The sequence below is a fragment of the Cnephaeus nilssonii genome (genome assembly GCF_951640355.1).
Source record: "Cnephaeus nilssonii genome assembly, chromosome: 6".
NCBI classification, from domain to species: Eukaryota; Metazoa; Chordata; class Mammalia; order Chiroptera; family Vespertilionidae; genus Cnephaeus; species Cnephaeus nilssonii.
The window spans coordinates 3,879,024-3,900,358 of NC_137077.1; the positions used below are offsets into that span (position 1 = coordinate 3,879,024).

Consider the following 21,335-nt stretch of genomic DNA (forward strand, 5'->3'; position numbering starts at 1 on the left):
GACTGGGGAGAATGTACTGGCATCTCAGTACTCCAGGACACCTTCACTGACTCACCCCAGCGCCTCCTGGGAGAAGAAACTCCGCTGTGCTTACCTATGACAGTGGTCCTCGGGGGTGATTTTGCTCCCCAAGGGACATTCAGAAATGTTTAGACATTTTTGATGGTCTTGTTTGGGGGAGTGCTACTGACATCTAGTGGGAGAGAGCAGGGATACCACTAAATATCCTATAAAACACAGGGCAGCCTCCCACAGGAAAGAATTATACTATGTGAAATGTTAATAGTGCCAAGGCTGAGAAACCCAGCTCTATAAATAAACTTACCACAGTGTGTTGTGACTGTCAGCATATGTGTCTACCTCTCACAATAGACTTGAGCTGCTTGAGGGCAGGGACTGTGGCAGATTAATCTATGAACACCTGGTATAGGGCCTGGCACAGACGCAGCAAAAGATGTGTTGAATCATTTATTAACTCTCAACATCCTCTCTTCCCATTGCACATCTAACAAGGTTCATATTCCTTAATATGATATTCTAAGAGTTTTATAGTTTATATTTGTGGCCCTTTCATTTAGCCCTTTGATCCATTTTTTAGTTAATTTTTGTGTATAGTATGAGGTATGGGTCCAACTTCATTCTTTTGGGTTAATTTTTAAATATATTTTTATTGATTTCAGAGAGGAAGGGAGAGGGAGATAGAGATAGAAGCATCAAAAATGAGAATCATTGATTGGCTGCCTCCTGCACGCTCCCTACTGGGGATCAAGCCCACAACCCTGGCATGTGCCCTTGATTGGAATTGAACACAGAACCCTTGAGTCCACAATCTGACACTCTATCCACTGAGCCAAACTGGCTAGGGCCCAACTTCATTCTTTACATGTGGACATCCAGTTGTTTCAGCACTATTTTGTTTAAAAGACTATTCTTTGCTTATTGAATTGTCTTGGCATCCTTATAAAAAAAAACAACTGACCGTAAATATATGGGTTTTCTTTGGTTTTTAATTTTTTTGTACTTTTATTTATGGGTTTATTTTTGGACTCTCAATTCTACTCCATTGATCTAGATGTCTATTCTAATGCCAAAACCACACTGTCTTGATTACTGTAGCTTTGAAATAAAAAAAATGGGAGTCCTGTCCCGGCCAGGTGGCTCAGTTGGATGGAGTGTCATCCCTGTCGGCCAAAGCTGCCAAGGCTGCGGCTTCCATCACCCGTCAGGGCACATGCAGGAAACAAGCAGGGTATGCATGAATAGGTGGAACAACAAAAACTGACGTTCCTCTCTTTCTCTCTCTCCTTTCCTCCCTTTCTCTAAAAAATCTATCAAAACAAATTTTCAAAGTGTGAGTCCTCCAGCCCTAGCCAGTTTGGCTCAGTGGATAGAGGGTCAGCCCACTAACTGAAGGGTCCCAAGTTCAATTCCGGCCAAGGGCACATGCCCAGGCTGCGGGCTCGATCCCCAGCATGGGGTGTGCAGGAGGCATCCGATCAATAATTCTCTCTCATCATTTATGTATCTATATCTCTCTCCCTCTCTCTTTCTCTCTGAAATCAATAAAAAATATGTATTTTTAAAATAAATAAATAAATGTGTGAGTCCTCTGAAAAAAGGCAACTGAAATTTTGATCGGGATTGTGTTGAATCTATAGATCAATTTGGGGAGTACTGTCATCTGAACACTATTAAGTCTCCTTTTCTTTCCAGTTTTATTGAGATATAATTGACATATTATTATGTTCAATATAAGGATTTGATAAATGTATACATTGTGAAATTATTAATATAAGTTTAGTTAATATCCACCAGCTCACATACTTACAAAATTTTTTTTCTTGTGATGAGAGCTTTTCAGATTTAATCTCTTAGCAACTTTCAAATTCACAAAGTAGTATTATTGTTAGCTATAGTCATTGTGTTGTATATTGTATCCACAGAAGTTACTTATCTTATAATTGGTTATTAAGTCTTCTGATTCATGAACACAGAAGAATGTCTATTTATTTAGGTCTTCTTTAATTTATTTCAATTATTTTTTGTTAAATTTATTGGGTTGACATTGGTCCACATGAACATATAGGTTTCAGGTGTGGGCTCCTTTGTTACAAGATCTGTATATTGCACTGTGTGCCCAACAACCAACTCAAATCTTCTCCTGTCCTCATTTATCAATAATGTTTTGTAAATTTCAGTGTACAAGTCCTTGCACTTTTTGTTAAATAGTTTTCCTATGCATATCATTTATTGATGCTATTGTAAATGGGACTGATTTCTTAATTTCATTTTCAAGCATGTTGTTAAAGATATAAGTCTGGCTTCTCTCCACTGTCTCCCATGTCTTAGCAAAGGCACACTAAACTAGTCTCCCTTACCTGAGTGTGTAGACTGGGCAACTTCCCAATTCTGCATCTTAAATCTTGCTCTACTCTCAGCCTGAAAATTCTCCCTTCACCTCAGCCTCCTCCAGGAAGCCTCTCCTGATGCAACCATCTCCCATGTGCTGTCGGAGCTCCTGGCCAGTCCTTCAGGCTCCAGGAGAGCACTCACTGCTGCTGCTGCCTGCCTTATAGGAAATGCTTTGTCTCTCCTGGCAAACCAGGGCTCCCCGAGGGTAGAGAACGTGTTTGTTTCACCTCAACCCTGACAGGACCCCACATGGCCCCTGGCCCCGTCAAGTGGTCAAGCCACATTGTCTGAGTTGCTAAAATGTTGAGAAACAAATAAAAAATCATGTGCTTATTTATTTTAGTAGTGGTCAAGGGCTTAGGAAATGCTGATAAAACTACAGAGAAGTTACTGAAAAGTAAGAGCTTCCAGGAATAAGAAGGGCTTGACACTGAAATGTCCATCCCCAGACACCAACACAGCAACTATTGTGGGTCCTCACCTGCACCCCCAGAAGTCTATCATCATACTAGAAAGCCCAAGCTCTGTTAAAGACTACTAGGGTTGTGTCAAAAGGACTTAGGAACTACCATGAATAGGCTCCCATTGGCCAAAGATAGAACAACTTGAGCCTCAAAAGGCTAATATCTATAGTGGATTGAAACACATCAAATATTTTGAAATCCATGAGTTCATAACAATACTAAAAATAAAAATCTCCTTGGATCAAACATTCAACTTATTCTTCCTATACAATCTATCATTCATAGTCACAAATAGTTGATAAGGGAAGTTTTTTTAATAAAAGTATTCCAATTAATAAACAAAGAGAAAACAACAGAATTAGGGTATTATTATTTTGCAATCACTAATGAATGAATCAAGGCAATGATCACCAATAGTTGCTAATACCATAAAAAGAGAGACAATGGGACATTGTATACCTAGATCTATCTTACTTGAAAATCCATTGCACTTCGACTATACCTTCCTGCTTCCATTCAAATTAAACCATGTTTGCTTACATCACATTTGCCCCAACAGTAATTAAAAAAAGAGGCAAAATTAATAGTAAGCAAAGGAAGAGTATCCTTAGGTTGAGGCTAAAGGTTCCATGTCTAAGGAGCAGAAGCAATCTTCAATGAAAATGAGATTCAGTGATGAATCAGACATAGTCCTTGTCCCCAAGAGTTTATAAAGAGCTAGAGTAGAGAAAACTTGATATACATAAACACCATCAAAAATGATTTGAGATCAGCCTGACTGACTAATCTGTCCTAGCCAGTGTTGTTCAGTGGTTGAGCGTTGACCTATCAAGAGGTCACAGTTCTATTCTGGGTCAGGGCACGTGTGGGCTCCATCCCCAGTAGGGGGCGTACAGGAGGCAGACAATTGATGATTCTCTCTCATCATTGATGTTTCTATCTCTCTCTCCCTCTACCTTCTTCTCTGAAATCAATAAAAATATATTTAAAAAACAAAACAAAAAAAAATGCCCTAGTTGCTTTGGATCAGTGGATAGAGTGTCAGCCTGCAGACTGAAGAGTCTCAGGTTCAATTCTAGTCAAGGCATATGCCTGGGTTGTGGGCTCGATTCCCAGTGAGGGGTATGCAGGAGGTAGCCCATTAATGATTCTCTCTCATCATTGATATCTCTCTCTCTCTCTCTCTCTCTCTCTCTCTCTCTCTCTCTCTCTCTCTCTCCCCTCTCTCCCTTCCTCTCTGAATAAAGAGCTAGAGAATAAAAATATATTTAAAAACAAAAAACTATCATCTGGGTTTCAGCAACCCGCTTTATTTGATAAACTGTTATCAGAAGGAAATACCTCACACCACTCTCCTACACAAACTGGACTTGGTGCTAAGAAAAGGGCCTTGGGACTTGGTCAAGTCTGAGTTGAAGTCTGGCTCCCCCATCGATGAACTGTGTGACCTACAGAAAATTACTTTAACCCAAGCCTTGATTTTCTTGTCTGTGAAAAGGAAATCATCATCTTTGCCTCCGAGGACTGTTGAGAGAATTAACTAAATTTCATAGGCTCTGTATGTGTCAGCACCCTCCCCCCTCTCCCTACCCCAACTCTCTCTCTCTTCTCTATACACACAACATCGGAGTCTCCCAAGGAGCCACAATGTACAGAGGTGCCGGAGGAGGAGTGCCGGGAGTGGGGCCCATACCTCATCTAGTGCATCGTCTTTGTCCTGGCAGACTGCAAGCAGATAGATGGATGCTCTGAGAACCACAAGTGGAGGGCGCTCACCCTGGGCCTGCAGAGACAGGAGGAAGCTCTGCACAGCCACAGATAAGTCTGCCTTCGAGACAAACCTGTCAACCAAACAGCCTGAGTGAGAGAGGCAGAGGTAGCTGTCCAGCCTTGCCACATCCTCCCTTAGCCACTGTCATTCTGCTCCAGCACGTCCACAGCCTAATGACACCTTGCACAAAGAGCATGCCATACATACTTAACAAAGCATTATCACACTCACAACACATGGTTCTATGCTTTGTGCAAGGCTGTTAGGGACCAGAGACTCCTTACTCACACCCAGATGGTGAAAGCCAGCTGAACCGGCATTGTTAAAAAGACGGATGCTACTTCTGGAGGTCCGGAGGTCCCGCTCTGGCAGCCAGTCCACCCCCTTCTGCTGGTACGTATCACTAAGCATTTGTGTGTTTAATGGGCTAGTTTCTGGGGGAGGAAGACCTGTCCTCGTGGATGTAGGCCAGGTAGAAGAGGAGCAGGATGCAGAACTGTCTCTGGCGAGCAGCTGCCTCCACATACTGGCAATCCGAAAGGAGGGCGAGGCTTTCAGGGCTGCTGCTGCTCATCTGGGGCAGCCCGTGCTGCAGGACCTCAGACACTGCAGCGAGTTCTGGGGAGAAAATAATTGGGAGAAAGCCACACAGAGAACACATGAGAGTCGGTGATGAGCACGTAAGTATCTGCTACATGACGAGTACTGCACAAGGTAGCAAGGGTACATGCAAGATAAAGGCAAATCAGAATTCTCTCTTCCTTTATGCAGCTTTCAGCCAACCAGGAGAGACGAAAGGTTCCATGGATACATTCCTTCATTCATTCATTTGACAAATGTTCACTGAGTGGCTACTCTAGGCCAGGCTGTGAGACACAGGCCCTATCTCCAGTACCTCCAGGCAGCTGGTGGGGAAAACAGATGAGACAAATAACTGCAGGACATGTGATCAGTTCTCTCTCTCTCTCTCTCTCTCTCTCTCTCTCTCTCTCCCCTCTCTTTTCCCTCCCTCCATTCGTCTCTCTAAAAAAATTGGGTGAGGATTAACAACAGCAACAAAGACTCTAAAAGACCACCACAGACCTCATGAGTAGTCAGATAGCAGCATCTTACCTTCTTGGGAAGGTGGCCCTGTGTTCTCTGGAGCTGAGAGGAGGTTGATGCACAAGTAGTAGAGGAAACTGGAACACACCTGGTTTAGGGCTGAGTGACTTAGAGGGAGAACACAAAGAGAGAAGACATTGTTACTTTGGCTGGGACAGCATTACCCCTACATGTACTGGGGTGCCACTGCTTTGTGCCAGAGCCCAGTGATATTCTAACCATGGCCTTGGTAGAGGAGGTCTGAAGGTGGCTGTAAGAAAGTAAATATGGCCCTAGCCAGTTTGGCTCAGTGGATAGAGTGTCAGCCTGTGGACCAAAGGGTCCCGGGTTCAACTCCAGTCAAGGGCGTGTATCTCGGTTGCAGGCTCCTCCCTGACCTGGACCCTGGTTGGGGTGCGTGCAGAAGGCAACCAATCCATGTGTTTCTCTCACATGGATCTTTCTCTCTGTCTTTCCTTCTCTCTTCCACTCTCTCTAAAAATCAATGGAAAAATATCCTCGGGTGAGGATTAAAAAAAAAAAATGAAGCCTGGGTAGAGTGGCACAGTTGGTTAAGTGTAGTCCTATGCGCCAAAAGGTTGTCGGTTCGATTCCCGGGCAGGGCATATATCTAGGTTGCAGATTTGATCCCCAATCGGGGAGTGTGGAAGACAATCTCTCTCTCTCTCTCTCTCTCTCTCTCTCTCTCTCTCTCTCTCTCCCTCCCTCCCTCCCTCCCTCCCTCCCTCCCTCCCTCTCTCCCTCCCTCCCTTCCTCTCTCTCTTACTCTAAGCATGTTATGTACTTGGGTGACAATTACAAAAAAAAAAAAAAAGTAAATACAGAACCTGCTGTCCAGAGCTGTAAGTTAGGCACTTGGTCCATACAGTTATTAACTAAAAATTTGCTGAAAAAATAAATCAAGGAGGCTACTAAGTTCCAGTTTCACAAAACATACCAACAAAAATGTGTTCCTGGGTCAGGAAAGGGCTGAGGAGTACTAGAAAAAGAGGAAGCTATTGACCCCAAACGCGTACTCAAGGAGAACTACAAAACATCCAAAATGATGACTTTGAATCCAGATGGATCCCCATATTTTTTCCTGAATACTGGGTGTTCTATTCCCAGGCATGAAAGGAGAGGTAGCTACTGCACTGTGGACATTAACAAATGGAACCTTCCAAGTGCATGGGAAGGTAAACAGGGCTGCTCTAGCCCTGGCTGGTGTGGCTCAGTGGGCTGGAGCGTTGTCCGGTACTCAAAAAGGTGGCAGGTTCAATTCCAGTCGGGGCACATGCCAGGATTGTGAGTTCAATCCCCTGTCAGGCATGTGCCAGAGGCAACTGATCAATGCTTCTCTGTCATATTGTGTTTCTCTCTCCCTTCCTCTCTCTAAAAATCAATTAAACAAAAAACAAAACAGGAACCTAAGAAGACAGACTATTTGGAATAAGGGAGTTTCTCCACTGGAATTGCTGGGCTGGTGGCAACTAGAACATGACTCTTGCTTGATGTTCACTGCATCCCTCACCCTCGGAGGGCCTCTGCTTCCCCATTTGTAAAATGAGGGGTTACACATGGTCTCTAAGAACCCTTCCAGTTTCCATGTGATAGGTGCCCATCCAATTGTCACATGGATGGAGGGCCTTACCAGAACCAGATTGAATACAAGCGATAGAAGCAAGTCTAGCTCATATGACTAGTTACTGAGTAATTCTGACACTGCATCAATCCCCCCACAAGTCCTATGACTAAACCACACCAGTCAGAAGTTTCCACGTGTCCAGTCAAGGATGCTGGCTCCTTGACCACTAATTTTGCCTGGGATCATACATACCTCAGGCCACTGCAGAACCTGGCCTTCAGTTCCAGAGTTAGTCGTATGAAGGATGAGGCAGCTTGGGGAAAGTGGGAGGAAAGCAGAGAGCGGTTTAAACCAGATGCATTAGAGATTCCCAAGTCTGGGGGGCTCTGAGGAGAACTAGTGTTAAAGTCATGCAGACCAGAGCTCAAATTTCGCTCCATCCCTATCTAGGCCTATGACTCTGGAGCACTATTTCACTCCTCTGAGAATCAGTTTCAACATCTATGCCTCATAGGTGGTTGTGAAACAGAGATAAAAGCAGGATTCTAGACAAGAACATCAAGAGCTCCCACCGCACCAGCTCCAGTGCTGGGGAGAATCTATTCTGTCCTGGGGCTAAAGCATATAGCAAGCACGACATCCCGCTGAGTTTCACAGCAACTTTCTGGGATAGCAGTTTAACCCATGACTCCCCCAGGGAAGGGGAGCCCAGCTTGTCTGCTTGAAGGGCTCCTGCTGGCCCAGTCTCTCAGGGACCCAAAGTTTCTCTACCCCCACTACTCCAGGTCTCTGCCCAACTCTTGGCTGGCAGCTTCCCTCTTCTCTCCTGCAGGTTGGGCCCCTGATCCTGTTCTAGCTGGTTTCATGCTGCATATACCTCCCCATACACAGCCTTTCTCTACCTCCCCTGCTCCCCACCACTGCCCCCCAGAGATGAGCACATCTGAAGCTCTACCCATCTAGCACACCAAGACTGGATCCTCTTGGCTCTTGAAGCATGGCAGGCAAGAAGAGTGGATGAAAGGAAGGACAGAAGTGTGTGCTGGCTGTCACAATGACTAAGGGGTACAGTCATTCAGGAAATCAACATGTTACCTCACTTAATTCTTATGATCATCACCATGTTCTAACTGAGGACATTGGAGATAAGAAAACTGATTTGCCCAATGTCAGTAAACAAGTAAGGGATGAAGTAAGAATCCCAAGCCACATGTGCTAACAACAAAGGTCCTGCTTTTTTCTCTCTTCCACACAGCCTCCCACCCTCTCCTAGAATTGTGCAGGAGGTAACGGATTGATGTATCTCTCATCTCTCTCTCTCTCTCTCCCCTTCCTCCCTTCCACTCTCTCTAAAAATCAATGGGAAAAATATCCTCGGGAGAGGATTAACAACAACAAAAATGACCAAGAGACTAAAATAAACAGATGCAAGAGGGCCTGGAGAAGGCGAGTCAGGAGCCACTTGGGTTCCACTTTAGGAAGGCACTTCAGGGTAGAGCTAGACAGCAGCTCTCACACAGTGCTGCCACGCCCCTAGAAAGCATCTGAAAGCACGTGGGGAAGTTTCTCAGTTGACACAATGACCAGGGGTACTTCGGGCATTCAGTGCTCCGGCGTAAGAGATGCTGAGCATATGGTGAGGTCTGAGGGAAGATGGAGTATGACAGTAATATGGAAAGAGGTGTGTTGAGGGCTTTGAACTGGAACCTCCTGGACACGCTAAGAGAAGTATCAATAAACTTGAGAACTGCTTCTAAGGACTTGGCTTTCTAAATGATATCCCCACTGGCAGAGTGGATTTGATTCTGAATAAATATGTGAACTTCCCATCCACAGGTTACGCTCTTGGAGCATCTGAGCAGCTGCCTGAGGTGCCTGCCTCCCTCCCAACATCCATACTTGCTTTCTCCCTACCGAGCTTCTTGGAGAACTTCTCCTTCATGTGGGGAACGATGACAAAGAGGCTGTGCAGAATTGAAAGGAAAACTTCCATCAAGGCTGGATGAGTGGCCTGCTCCAAGTGCCTCTGAGAAGAACCAGGAGGGAGAACACAGCCCACCAGGGATGAGCCTCCGAAGAAGAAAAATCATTAGCAAAACGGGCTCAAATCTGAAACAGCAGACTAAACCCTTTCAATGGAAGGAAACCTGAAGCCACAAGCCTACATCCAAGGCTTATGATCCATCACTTAATAGCGTAAGGTACTGTACCTCTCTGGGCCTCTGTATCAAAAAGTGTAAAATAGGAGTTACAACAAGTCCTACCACTCAGAAATAAATGAGATCTGATATGTGAGAGGTAATTTCTAAATGATAATGCAGAGTGACACCCATTTTCTATTACTATAGCCATAGTAATAATAATACAGTTTACAAACTGCCTTCACTTTTTAAAAAAAATATATTTTTATTGATTTCAGAGAGGAAGGAAGAGGGAGAGAGAGATAGAAACATCAATGATGAGAGAGAATCATTGATTGGCTGCCTCCTGCACGCCCCCACTGGGGATTAAGCCCGCAACCCGGGCATGTGCCCTTGACCAGAATTGAACCTGGGACCCTTCAGTCCACAGGCCAACGCTCTATCCACCAAGCCAAACTGGCTAGGGCACATTTATTTTTGATGTGATCTTTGAACAGAGTCATGAGACAGCCTGATGTAGTAGACAGAGCTCTGAATTAAGAGTAGAGAAACATGGCCCTCCATGATTGAACCAGGAGGCCACAGTTCAATTCCTAATCAGGGCACATACCCAGGCTGCAGGCTTGATCCCCAGTATGGGGCATGCAGGAGGCAGCCAATCAATGATTCTCTCTTATCATTGATGTTTCTCTCTCTCTCTCTCCTCCCTTCCTCTCTGAAATCAATAAAAATATATATATTTTTAAAAAGAGTAGAGAAACTTGGGTTCTAGTTCAAGCTCTGCACCAGATCACTATGTGTCCTTGGGTCATTCCCCTCCTCCCCATCCCTCCCATCCTTCTCAGTGTCTCGGTTCTCTATGTGTAAAGAAGACCTGGGACCTCAGAGACATGACTCTTAAGATACTGTTCCTTTGGATTTTAACCAAGTTTTTAAAAAAAATAGAAACTACATAAAGTGTGAAATACAGAAAAGTAGAAAGCAAGAATAACAATTCCATGGTCTAGTTCTAGATCTAGCTCTAACACTTTACAAATCTAAGAGGAAGGCAGAGCAGATGAGAACATCAATGTGAACTGCCCAAGTGTTACTGTTTGTGCCAACCAGGGCTACAACGCATGGCTCCTGACAGGTACCAGTCTGAAGACCTTGGCACGCTGGCTCACGGGCCCTCTTCAAGGAAAAGCAGTTCTATCCTGTCAGACCCAGAGGATGGCCCTGGCTGGTGTGCTCAGCTCACACAACAAAGGGTCTTGGGTTCAATTCCTAGTCAAGGGCATGTACCTGGGTTGCAGGTTCGATCCCCAACCCTGGTCGGGGCATGAGCAGGAGACAACCAATTTGATGTGTCTCCCTCACATTGATGTTTTTCTTTCTCCCCCGGGCCCCCGCTCCCTCCCCTCCACTCTCTCTAAAAATCAATGCGGGGGGGGGGGGGGGGGGGGGGAAACGGGACAAAGAACCGAACCAGAGATGCCTCCCTACTGCCACCTACTGTTCCCAGATCCTGACTAATAGGGACTCTTCAAAGGCTCACAGATGTCCAAACCTTAAACAGGACAGGATTCACTCAGTGTCAGCTGGGCAGTCAACAGCTCTGCACCCAGATCTTCCTACCATCTCCAGCTCAAATCAGCTCAAAATGAAGCTCTTCCAGACCAGATCTCTCTCCAGAGTGACCATCTCTCACTATACAGAACACATTTGTGTTCCTTAGTCTGGATCACAGACATTCACCACTACTCTTTACTATGCAGGACACATGGGTTCAAACCCCAGTACCGTCATGCACTTGCTTTATAACCATAGGAATATGACAATACCATCTTTAAACTGGGGGAAACTATAGCTCCCATCTCCCGGGGTCATTGGGATGATCCAATTAGGTAATGAATATAAGGCATCTGTCACTCCATAAACACTACCTATTTATTTTATTATTACTGCTTTCTACTTTTTCTCAAGAGGCATCGATTGGTGTTACAATGAAATACTACACTTGGTTTTTAAAACCAAAGGAAAAGTGGCTGCAAGAACAACCTCAGAACAGCGGTTGCCAACCTTTCGGACCTCACGGACCACCGATTGGCTGGCGACCACTGCTCCAAAGGTTTCCTTAAACCAGTGGTGGCCAACCTTTCGGACCTCACGGACCACCAATGGTCTGCGGACCACCAGTGGCGATCGCTGCCTCAGAAGGTCCAGCTGAGTAGTCACTGCCTTGCATCTCTAGGCCAGGCTCACGCTCACATTCTTCTCCTCCCCAAGCTTCATTCTGCCCATGGCTCAGGGAACCCACCATCACCATGGGGATACAAACGGAGTCACAGGCACTGAGAAGAAATTCTGAGAAGGCCTCCAAGGTGTCTTCCTTCTCGGCGCTGGGAGCTGTGAATGGATTCTCCTGGGCCGAAGGCTCGCTCTGGAATTCCACAGCCAACCTGAGAAATCTGTGTGTGAGTATATCCCCTACTACCTATGCAACACAGAGGCCAGAAGCTTCCTCCTAGAGGAATGCCTGAGCTCAGGATCTAGAGCAAGTATCCCTATAAGCGGATCTGGAGAAAACTCAAGAGGCCTCAGAGGGAGGGCCTGGTCCTTGGCCACCTCCCCAGCTTCGTGCTCCCACCCCCTCTCATAATAAATTTCTCTTCCACCCTCGTACAGATACTTGCCTGAGCCTACCATCCCGTTTGCTGTTTCACATCTCTTTGCCTTTACTTATGCTGCTCTACCTAAAACACCTTCCTCGGATCTGTGACAACCTAATGAATTCCACATATGTAGACAAAACAATCTCTGTGAGCTCCTTGTCTTTCTACTTCCACTACCTAGCACCAGGCCTGGGACACAGTAGATATTTTTAAAAAACACCTTGAATGTGAACTGAATTAATCCAACAAGCATTTAGCTCAGTTATTTGGGCAGAGGAACAAAGTTGAATAAGACACAACCTTCACCAGAACACAAACACAGTACACACACACACAGAGAACATTATACAGTAACACAAACTTCACCAGAAGGGCATTTCTAGAAACCTCCCACTCTAGCTACATGTCTTCAAACCTCCTTCACACACACCCTCCACACCCGCACACATCCCCAACCCCCACCCCAGCCAAAGTCTTCTCACTATGCAGCAAAGCATCAGAAATCAAGAACTTCATCCTTTGATCCCTTTCCAAGCCCACCCTCCATACTACTATTTTAGACCATAGAAGGCCCCTCACCTGCAGGCATTCCTAAATCCCTCCAGAGTGCTCAGGAGAAACTGTCCCCTTCGAAGAATGGCCTTCTCCAAATCTCTGCTAGAGGCATGGCCCTGAGGTGAGAAGGAGAGAAGGGAACCTGGGTCAGGTACCTACGCTGGGTCCCAGTCTGTGCGTAGAGGATACAGACCTCCTCCTCTCACCTGAAGTCTGGCATTCCCATGCACCTAACACTTTCTAGTGCCACATCCTCGAAAATCTAGCCATCTTACAGCTCCTTTAAAAAATGGTGGAACGGGGGAACCCTAAGCATCTGTTTCCCTGTGAACCATGGGACTGGCTCTTGTTCATAAAGTGGTCACAGGCTGGTGGACACTGGCCTAACTGGTTGTAATGCCCACATTAGCTGCTTCAAAACACACAACAATCTTCACCCCATTAGGTGTGAAGACCTTGATTTCCAAAGTTAATCTTGAAAGACATAATCAGTATTCATATTAACAGTATCTTTTCTGATATTTTAAGGCCATGGACCATTAAAAACCAACAATTCAATACGTTGCATATCAGTCGAATTCTTTCTAAGATTCTAGTAAATCCAGCCTTAGATAATTTTGTGAGCATGTTTAGCATACCTGCTTGAATAATATAAAAGACAGAGAGTGCAGTAGGCTTGGGTACAGATACCCTGGGATTTACTATCCAAAATTAGGTACTTGGCTAGTTTTGAACTTCATAGAAAATTATTTAACCCTTATGACTTTAGTTTCCTAATCTGTAAAAATAGCAATTATTAAGCCTCACAGCTCTGTAGTTAGGGGAAAACATAACATCTCATTGTAAGTATAGTGGCACACAAAGGCAATTATACTAAAAACACATTATAGCATGCTCTCCCGTCTGCAGTTCACTGACCAGGGACCTCCTGCTCAATGGGGTCTGGGAGAAATCGGCACAGCGGCTCAGCATGGCTTCAAGCAAGGACCGCAGTTCCCTGTACTGCACAGGCGGAGCACTCTGATGGTCCTTCCTGCATCCAGAGAGACAAAGGCGGGCTTAGGGCGAGGTAAGGGTACTCCAAGACACCCAGGCCCTAGGGCAATGGGGAGCAATGTGGTTGACCAGAACACAGGTCCAAGATCTGCTCTGATAAAAACCCTTGCTCTAGCACTTGTTAGATGCATGACTTTGTACACATTCCTCATTCTCTCTAATACTGTTTCCTCATCTATTAAGTGAGAGTTAGTAGTACTCTCCTCATAGAATTATTCTAAGATCAAATCAGATAATATATGCCAAGCACTTAGCAGTATGCTTAATAGATACTAAGTCTTTATAAATGACAGTTATGACTATTATTATTGTCATTAAGGATCGGTGGGTTTTCTCACTGAGGAGGACCTCCTGGTGAAAGAAGTACTGTCTAGAACTGAAGGTGCATCAAGAGATGCATCTGCTCATTGTTCTCAGATAAGTGATAAGCTCTTCTTGGGAAGAAGGATCAAATTTGCTCTCTATTACCTTGATGAGGAAAAACTGGATCAATAAGTAAATGTTATCAGGACCTAGGTTTTTATTTCAGTACACAAAAGAACTTCCTAAGAGTCAAAACTCTATATAGATAGAGGGGACTATCTAAGAAGAAGTGAGCTCCCTGTTCTTGGAGATTGTAAGCAGAGACTGAAACTACTTTTAGAGATGCAATCATTGGGAGTGCTGGTTAAATGTTGAAAAGTAACACACTTAGGTCCATTTAAACCTTCATATTCTATAGACTCAAAGAAGGCAAGGGTCATTGACTAGTCTAAGTGTGAGCTCCAAGAAGCCAAGGACCAGTTTCATCTTTTCACTTTACCTAAACAGAGCTAGATGCATTATAAGTTGATGCTAAATAAAAAATATGTTAAATGAATGAATGACTACTTGGCAGATTATAAGGTAGCAGTATTGGTTTCCTAGGGATGCTGCAATAAATGATCAATAACTGCTTGGCTTAAAACAACAGACATTTATTCTCCCATAGTCCTGGAGGCTCTAAGTTTTGAAATCAAGGTGTTGGCTCACTCTAAAGGCTCTAGGAAGAATCCCGCCTTGCCTCAGATGCTGGTGGGTGCTAGCAATCCTTATTGGTTTGCAGCTGCATCATTCCAATTTCTGCCTATGTCCTCACACAGTCATTTTTCCTCTGTCTGTGTCTGTCCCATGCCTCCTCTCCTTATAAGGTCACTAGTCATTAGATTTAGGAGCCCACACTATTCAACCCAGGGCAGTAACTAAGGAGAAACCTATGCTAACCCTCATCACTTGGCCTTTCTTGAACATTGAGAGTAATCTGCTGAGCCTTCTAAAGGCACTCAGTCTAGAGTTAAGGCTTGATTTCCTCTTTCCTTCTTCATTTCTGGAAGCTCTAAGTTTCAATCCTACACTGACTGTCAAGCCCTGGTTCCCCCATCTTTAAATTCTTTTCAGCAAGCCCTAGCCAGTTTGGCTCAGTAGATAGAGCGTTGTCCTACGGACTGAAAATTCTTTTCAGCAATTCTCACTCCTTTTTCCTTGTTCCACTTCAGAGGAACCATCTCAGTAAACATTCTGGGAAATTAAAGTCAGAATTAAAATAGTCTAAAGATTAATAACCAGCCCCCTACCCATCACTCTCCACAATTCTGACCAAACCAGCTTTCTGGCTTCTTCTTGTATAATCCCCTTCACATAACTGCTAGCCACACTGGCTACTATACTCTCAGTAACCCCTACACTTACCTACCAACATGTTCTAGCTAAACCTGGTCCTTCCACAAATCTAAATCTACCGCATCCCCCAGAGCTCAGCTCAACTACTACCTCTTGCTTGAAAGGTGCTACCAGTCCCATAACACCGACCTCCAGGGAGAACTGCAGCTCTGCATGGGCACCTCTGATTGACACTGCTCTTGCTCTATGCTTTGCTACCCTGTTGGCTTCCTCATCCCACCCTCACTGGGATTCATGCCCCAGATTTAGAGATTCAAATCTAGGAAAGGACAAAGGGAGAAAAGAAACAGAAGTCACTGTAATGTAAATGCTATTTTTTTTTTTTGGTCAATTTTTAGAACCAACCTAGAGTCAACCCACAAAGACTTAGCTATGGTTAAAGAAGAGACCATAACCTGACTGGTGTGGCTCAGTGGTTGAGCGTCGACCCATGAACCAGGAGGTCCCAGTTCGATTCCCAGTCAAGGCACATGCCCAGGTTGTGGGGTCAATCCCCAGTAGGGGGCGTGCAGCAGGCAACCAATAGATGATTCTCTCTCATCATAGATGTTTCTATCCCTCTCTCCCTCTCTCTTACTTTCTCTAAAATCAATAAAAACATAAAAAAAGAAACATTATAAGAATATTGTTTACATGTAGGTTATTAATCACCAGAACTAAAACCAAAATGAGTTCAAATTAGTTTCCTTTAGGAAACAAGGACAGAGGACTGTAACCATTTCATTATAAACTTCATATACTGTTTATTTTTTTAATATATTACTTTGTTAGATTTTTATTTTATTTATTTTATTTTTAAAATATATTTTATTGATTTTCTTACAGAAAGGAAGGAAGAGGGATAGAGAGTTAGAAACATCTATGAGAGAGAAAAATTAATCAGCTGCCTTCTGCAGGCAACCAAGGTACATGCCCTTGGCCAGAATCGAACCTAGGACTCTTCAGTCCGCAGGCCAATGCTCTATCCACTGAGCCAAACCAGTTAGGGCTACTTTGTTAGATTTTTAAAAGTGAAAACATGGAAACAAAATAAAACTTATTATATAAATAAATACGAGTTTCCTCCATCATTTTTTCTAAGACATCAAGCATCTTGCTAAGTAATAATTTCCCATCTTGACCCTAGGATCTTTTAATCTTACCATCCATTTTAACATCCTTCATTCATATATAGACTACCTATTAGGAGAAAGGCATAGAACAGTGAAAAAAAATGATATTGTCCCTGATCTCTTAAAGATTATAAAGACACTAGAGGCCTGGTGCTCAGATTCGTGCACACTGAAAGAAATTTAATTAGAAGGTTGTCGGCGGGGTGGGACTGATGGGTTGGACACGCCCTGGAGCCAACCTCCTGCAGTCCCTCCCCGGCAGGCCACACCTGGGGCAGCGTCTACAGAGGTCTGCAGAGTGAGCAGGGTCCTTCTGGCAGGTGGGGTCCCTCCGGCAGGTGGAGTCCCTCGGCCTGGCCTGTGGGGATCAGGCCGAAACTGGCAGTCCAACATTCCCTGAGGGGTCCCGGAGTACGAGAGGGCACTCTGCAAAGTTGCTGTCGCTCAGCAGCTCCGGCATTGAGCATCTGCCCCCTGGTGGTCAGTGAGCATCATAGCTACTGGCCAGTTGGCTGGTTGCTGGTCATTTAGGCTTTTATATGTATACTAGAGGTCCAGTGCACGAAATTCGTGCACCGGGGAGGGGTGTCTCTCAGCCCAGCCTGCACCCTGTCCAATCTGGGACCCCTCAAGGGATGTCCGACTGCCCGTTTAGGCCCAATCCAGGTAGGATCGGGCCTAAACGGGCAGTCGGACATCCCTCTCACAATCCAGGACTGCTGGCTCCCAACTGCTTGCCTGCCTGCCTTCCTGATTGCCCCTAACTGCTTCTGCCTGCCAGCCTGATCACCCCCTAACTGCCCTCCCCTGCAGGCCTGGTCACCCCTAACTGCCCTCCCCTGCAGACCTGGTCACCCCTAACTGCCCTCCCCTGCAGACCTGGTCCCCTCCCAACTGCTCTCCCCTGCAGGCCTGGGTCCCCCCCCAACTGCCCTTCCATGCAGGCCCAGTTGCCCCCAACATCCCTCCTCTGCCAGCCTGGTTACCCCTAACTGCCCTCCCCTGCAGGCTTGATCGCCCCCAACTGCCCTCCCTTGCAGGCCTGGTCCCTCCCAACTGCCCTCCCCTGCAAGCCATCTTGTGGTGGCCATCTTGTGTCCACATGGGGCAGCCATCTTGTGTGTTGGAGTGATGGTCAATTTGCATATTATCCTTTTATTATATAGGATTAGATAGGATAGAGGCCTGGTGCACAGGTGGGGGCCGGCTGGTTTGCCCTGAAGGGTACCCCGGATCAGGGTGGGGGTTCCCTTGGGGTGTGGGGCGGCCTGGGCGAGAGGCCTGTGGTGGTTTGCAGGCTGGCCACGCCTCCCGGTGACCCAAGAAGAGGCCCTGGTATCTGGGATTTATTTATCTTCTATAATTGAAACTTTGTAGCCTTGAGCGGAGCCAAGCCTCCTGCTGGCTCCGTGGCCGCAGCCATTTTTGTTGGGATTTATTTATCTTCTATAATTGAAACTTTTAGCCTTGAGTGGAGGCCTGGGCCCGCCAGGGCAGGCGGAAAGCTTGGCTTCCTCCATTGACAGGGGCAACCCAAGCCTCCTGCTCTCTCCGTCACCGCAGCCATCTTGGTTGGGTTAATTTGCATACTCGCTCCTGATTGGCTGGTGGGTATGGCTTGTGGGTGTAGCGGAGGTACGGTCAATTTTCATATTACTGTTTTATTAGATAGGATATACAGATATAGACATATGTTGAGGGGAGACAAAAAGCAATTGAATATACAAGAACTACCAAGTGTTTCGTAGGTGCTATAATAGCATAACCAGGCAGTTAGGGAAGGATGCTCTGAATGAGACTTGAATGATGGAAAGAAGCCAGTCATCCAAAGATTTAAGGAAAGAGTATTTTAGGCAGAAAGAATAATTAGTAGAAAGGAAGTGTGGGAGGAAATTCTAGACTAAAACAAAAGGCTGGTATTTTAAAAATTATATCTATGAAATAAATACAAAATAAATATATTATTAAAAATATGCAGAGAATCAGAAAGAACTTTTCCAAATTAAAAATATGAAAGCAAAAGAGTTACTCAGTTTTCCCAGGTCTCTCCCATGTATACAGGAGGGTATGCATGTTCTAAATTTGTTTTTTCTCCTGCTAATCTGTCTCATGTCTATTTAATTAGACCAGCCAGAAACACCTGCACAGTTCTGGTGCATAAGCCAGAACTCACTGGCTGGGACTTTGCTAGCTACTGGGAACTGCAGCAGCTGATAATTATATGATGTCTGAAAAAACGTTGCCAAGAGGAAGAAAAGGTTGCTATTATTCTTATCAGTGGACTTTGATGGAAAGAGATAGGCCTTTCTCTGGAGTTAATTGTTACTATGTAAAAGGTCTGAAGAACATTGATTACTGAAGCATTTTTTTGATTGATGAAAAATAACGCTGTTATGCACATCTACCCCTGCTAGAAAGTTATTTAGTGTATTATGTAGCATGAAGCATATTATGTATAAAAATTAAAAAATATGAAAGCAGAAATAAAACACTCAATAGAAGGGTTGAAAGATAAAATCAAGAAAATCTCTCAGAAACTAGTACATAATGACAAAAAGATGAAAAACTTTCATAAAACAAAGAAAATTAGATGACCAATCCAGGATGTCCAACATCTGAATGGCAGTTCCAAGAAGAGAGAACAACGGAGTCTCAGAAAGAAAAAAATTCAGCTTTATTTGGTTTGGCTCAGTGGATAGAGAGTCAGCCTGCGGACTGAAGGGTCCGGGTTCAATTCTGATCAAGGACACATACCCAGGTTCCAGGCTCGATCCCCAGTAGAAGGCGTGTAGGAGGCAGCCTATCAATGATTCTCTCTCATCATTGCTGCTTCTATCTCTCTCTCCCTCTCCCTTCCTCTCTGAAATCAATAAAAACATATTTTTTAAAAAGAAAGAAAGAAAGAGGTCTGGCAAAAAAAAAGAAAGAAGGAAGGAAGGAGAAAAGAGAAGAAAAGAGAAGAGAAGAGAAGAGAAGAGAAGAGAAGAGCAGAGAAGAGAAGAAAAGAGAGAAAAAAAAGAAAAGAAAAGAAGAATTCAAGAAAATTTCCCTGACAAGTAGCCCCTGGAAGCCGCCCTGGCCTTGACCTGGCCCTCAGGTCCATGCAGAGGTAGAAGTTCAGCCTGCCTGGGTCCCTCACCTCAGAAAGGCAGAAATAGCCTTCACCGCCTCCGCGGCCACCTCCAGCACGGGGCTGCTCACTGCCTGTTGGAGGGCACGGCCAGCATCTCTGCACATGGCTGAGCTTGTGAACAGCTTGATCTCCTCTGGCTGTCTGAGAAGTAGTAAACCAGGAACAAGTGAACGAACTATCACTGACCCCCCCAGAAAGAAATACTTCACTTCTTTCCTTCTCCACTGCTTTGCTCACCGAGTCAGGATCTCAGCAAACAGCAGCATGCCCTGCTTGTGCAGCTCCGTGTTGTTCATCCTCAGGCTTCCCTGCAGGCTCCTCACCACCGACTCGATCCCTACCTCAAAATAACATGGCAGAGGCAGGGATCAGTGCAGGGCAATTCCTTCACTGACTGCCCAGGAGAAGTGAGAGGCTCTGCACAGCACATGCTTATTAGCAGCCCCTCGAGGAGGCACCCTGACAAGGTTGAGCCGATGGAACAAGATGGTGAGATCTTGAGGGCAGGCCCTTATCGGATTTATCTCTGTCTCCCTGAAACCCAGCACAAGCCAAAGCACAGGCCCTGGCACTCAAAATATTTAGTGAATTCCTACGGACTGAGCTGCACCTTCCCCACTAGACGCTCTTATTGCTCCTCAAAGAATCACATTGGATCTCCACTCCTCCAGGAAGCCTTCTCTGACCCACTCAGGCAGAGCTGTGGGTCTTTCCTGAGCTCCCACACCTGCTATACTTTCCTCTAGCACAGCCCTAGTCAGCTTGTTTATATTTCTCTCCCTTTCCAGAGGACAGGGACCACGTTATATGTATCTCTAAATATCCAGGTCCAAGCCTGATGCCTGGCTTAGAATAGGAACACAGAGCCTGGCCAGCATGGCCCAGTGGTTAACGTTGACCTATGAACCAGTAGGTCATGGTTCAATTCCTGGTCAGGGCATATGCCCGGGTTGCAGACTCCATCCCCAGTGGGGGCCCTGTCTTGCAGGAGGCAGCCAATCTATCATACTCTCTCATCATTGATGTTTCTATCTCTCTTACCCTCTCCCTTCCTCTCTGAAATCAATAAAAATATATTTTTTAAAAGGATGAATCAGCAAAACTTAGGGACTAACTAGAAGAGCAGATATGTGGAGCACAGGAAAGGACTGGAGAACTGTTGGGACAGTACTGCTTGACTGTGGATCTGGTAATGAGTTTGGGCTGTTGGACATGATCAGAACCAGCATGCCCCTCCAAGATGCAGGTTAGTCCCTCATCACTGCTGTGGCTACCCAACTTCAAAGTGCTGTCCTCCCAACCCAGAGCCAGTATAGGGCCCACTACCAACCGTACACCGTGTGGCACTTGGAAAAGAAGAGTGGCTCCTCTGCCAGGAGTATCAAGCAGTTGTAGCTGGACCAGATAAGCACTTCGCTGGAAGCAGAGAGATGCTCAAAGAGGAACTCTGGCGACAAGAGGTAAAGAAAACAATAACTGACAGCTATGTAATCATGATCCCTTAACTAATGCTAGGGCCTTAGATTTCTTCAGCATCTCACACTTGTTACTTTATCTGTTCACATCCTCTCCATGAAACATGATCAGTAATTCAGATAAATCTGAAAAATGCCCTCAGGGTTATGGTCTAACCTCCTTTTTTTAACAGATGGAGAAACTGAGACACAGAGA

At 45.2% G+C, this 21,335-nt stretch overlaps 1 protein-coding gene across 1 annotated transcript in view; it reads right to left on the bottom strand.

Annotated features, from left to right (window-relative positions):
- The window catches only part of MEI1 (meiotic double-stranded break formation protein 1), a gene marked incomplete at both ends in the record, with an annotated part of 57,949 nt that overhangs the window by 23,579 nt on the left and 13,035 nt on the right, over positions 1-21,335 (bottom strand). The window contains 11 exons of the mRNA XM_079775491.1: positions 4,570-4,717; positions 5,097-5,265; positions 5,761-5,858; positions 7,568-7,628; positions 9,230-9,341; positions 11,756-11,897; positions 12,690-12,781; positions 13,584-13,698; positions 19,671-19,805; positions 19,902-20,001; positions 20,995-21,111. Coding sequence (XP_079631617.1) covers positions 4,570-4,717; positions 5,097-5,265; positions 5,761-5,858; positions 7,568-7,628; positions 9,230-9,341; positions 11,756-11,897; positions 12,690-12,781; positions 13,584-13,698; positions 19,671-19,805; positions 19,902-20,001; positions 20,995-21,111 — 1,289 coding nt within the window. The remainder of the gene's footprint in view (positions 1-4,569; positions 4,718-5,096; positions 5,266-5,760; positions 5,859-7,567; positions 7,629-9,229; positions 9,342-11,755; positions 11,898-12,689; positions 12,782-13,583; positions 13,699-19,670; positions 19,806-19,901; positions 20,002-20,994; positions 21,112-21,335) is intronic.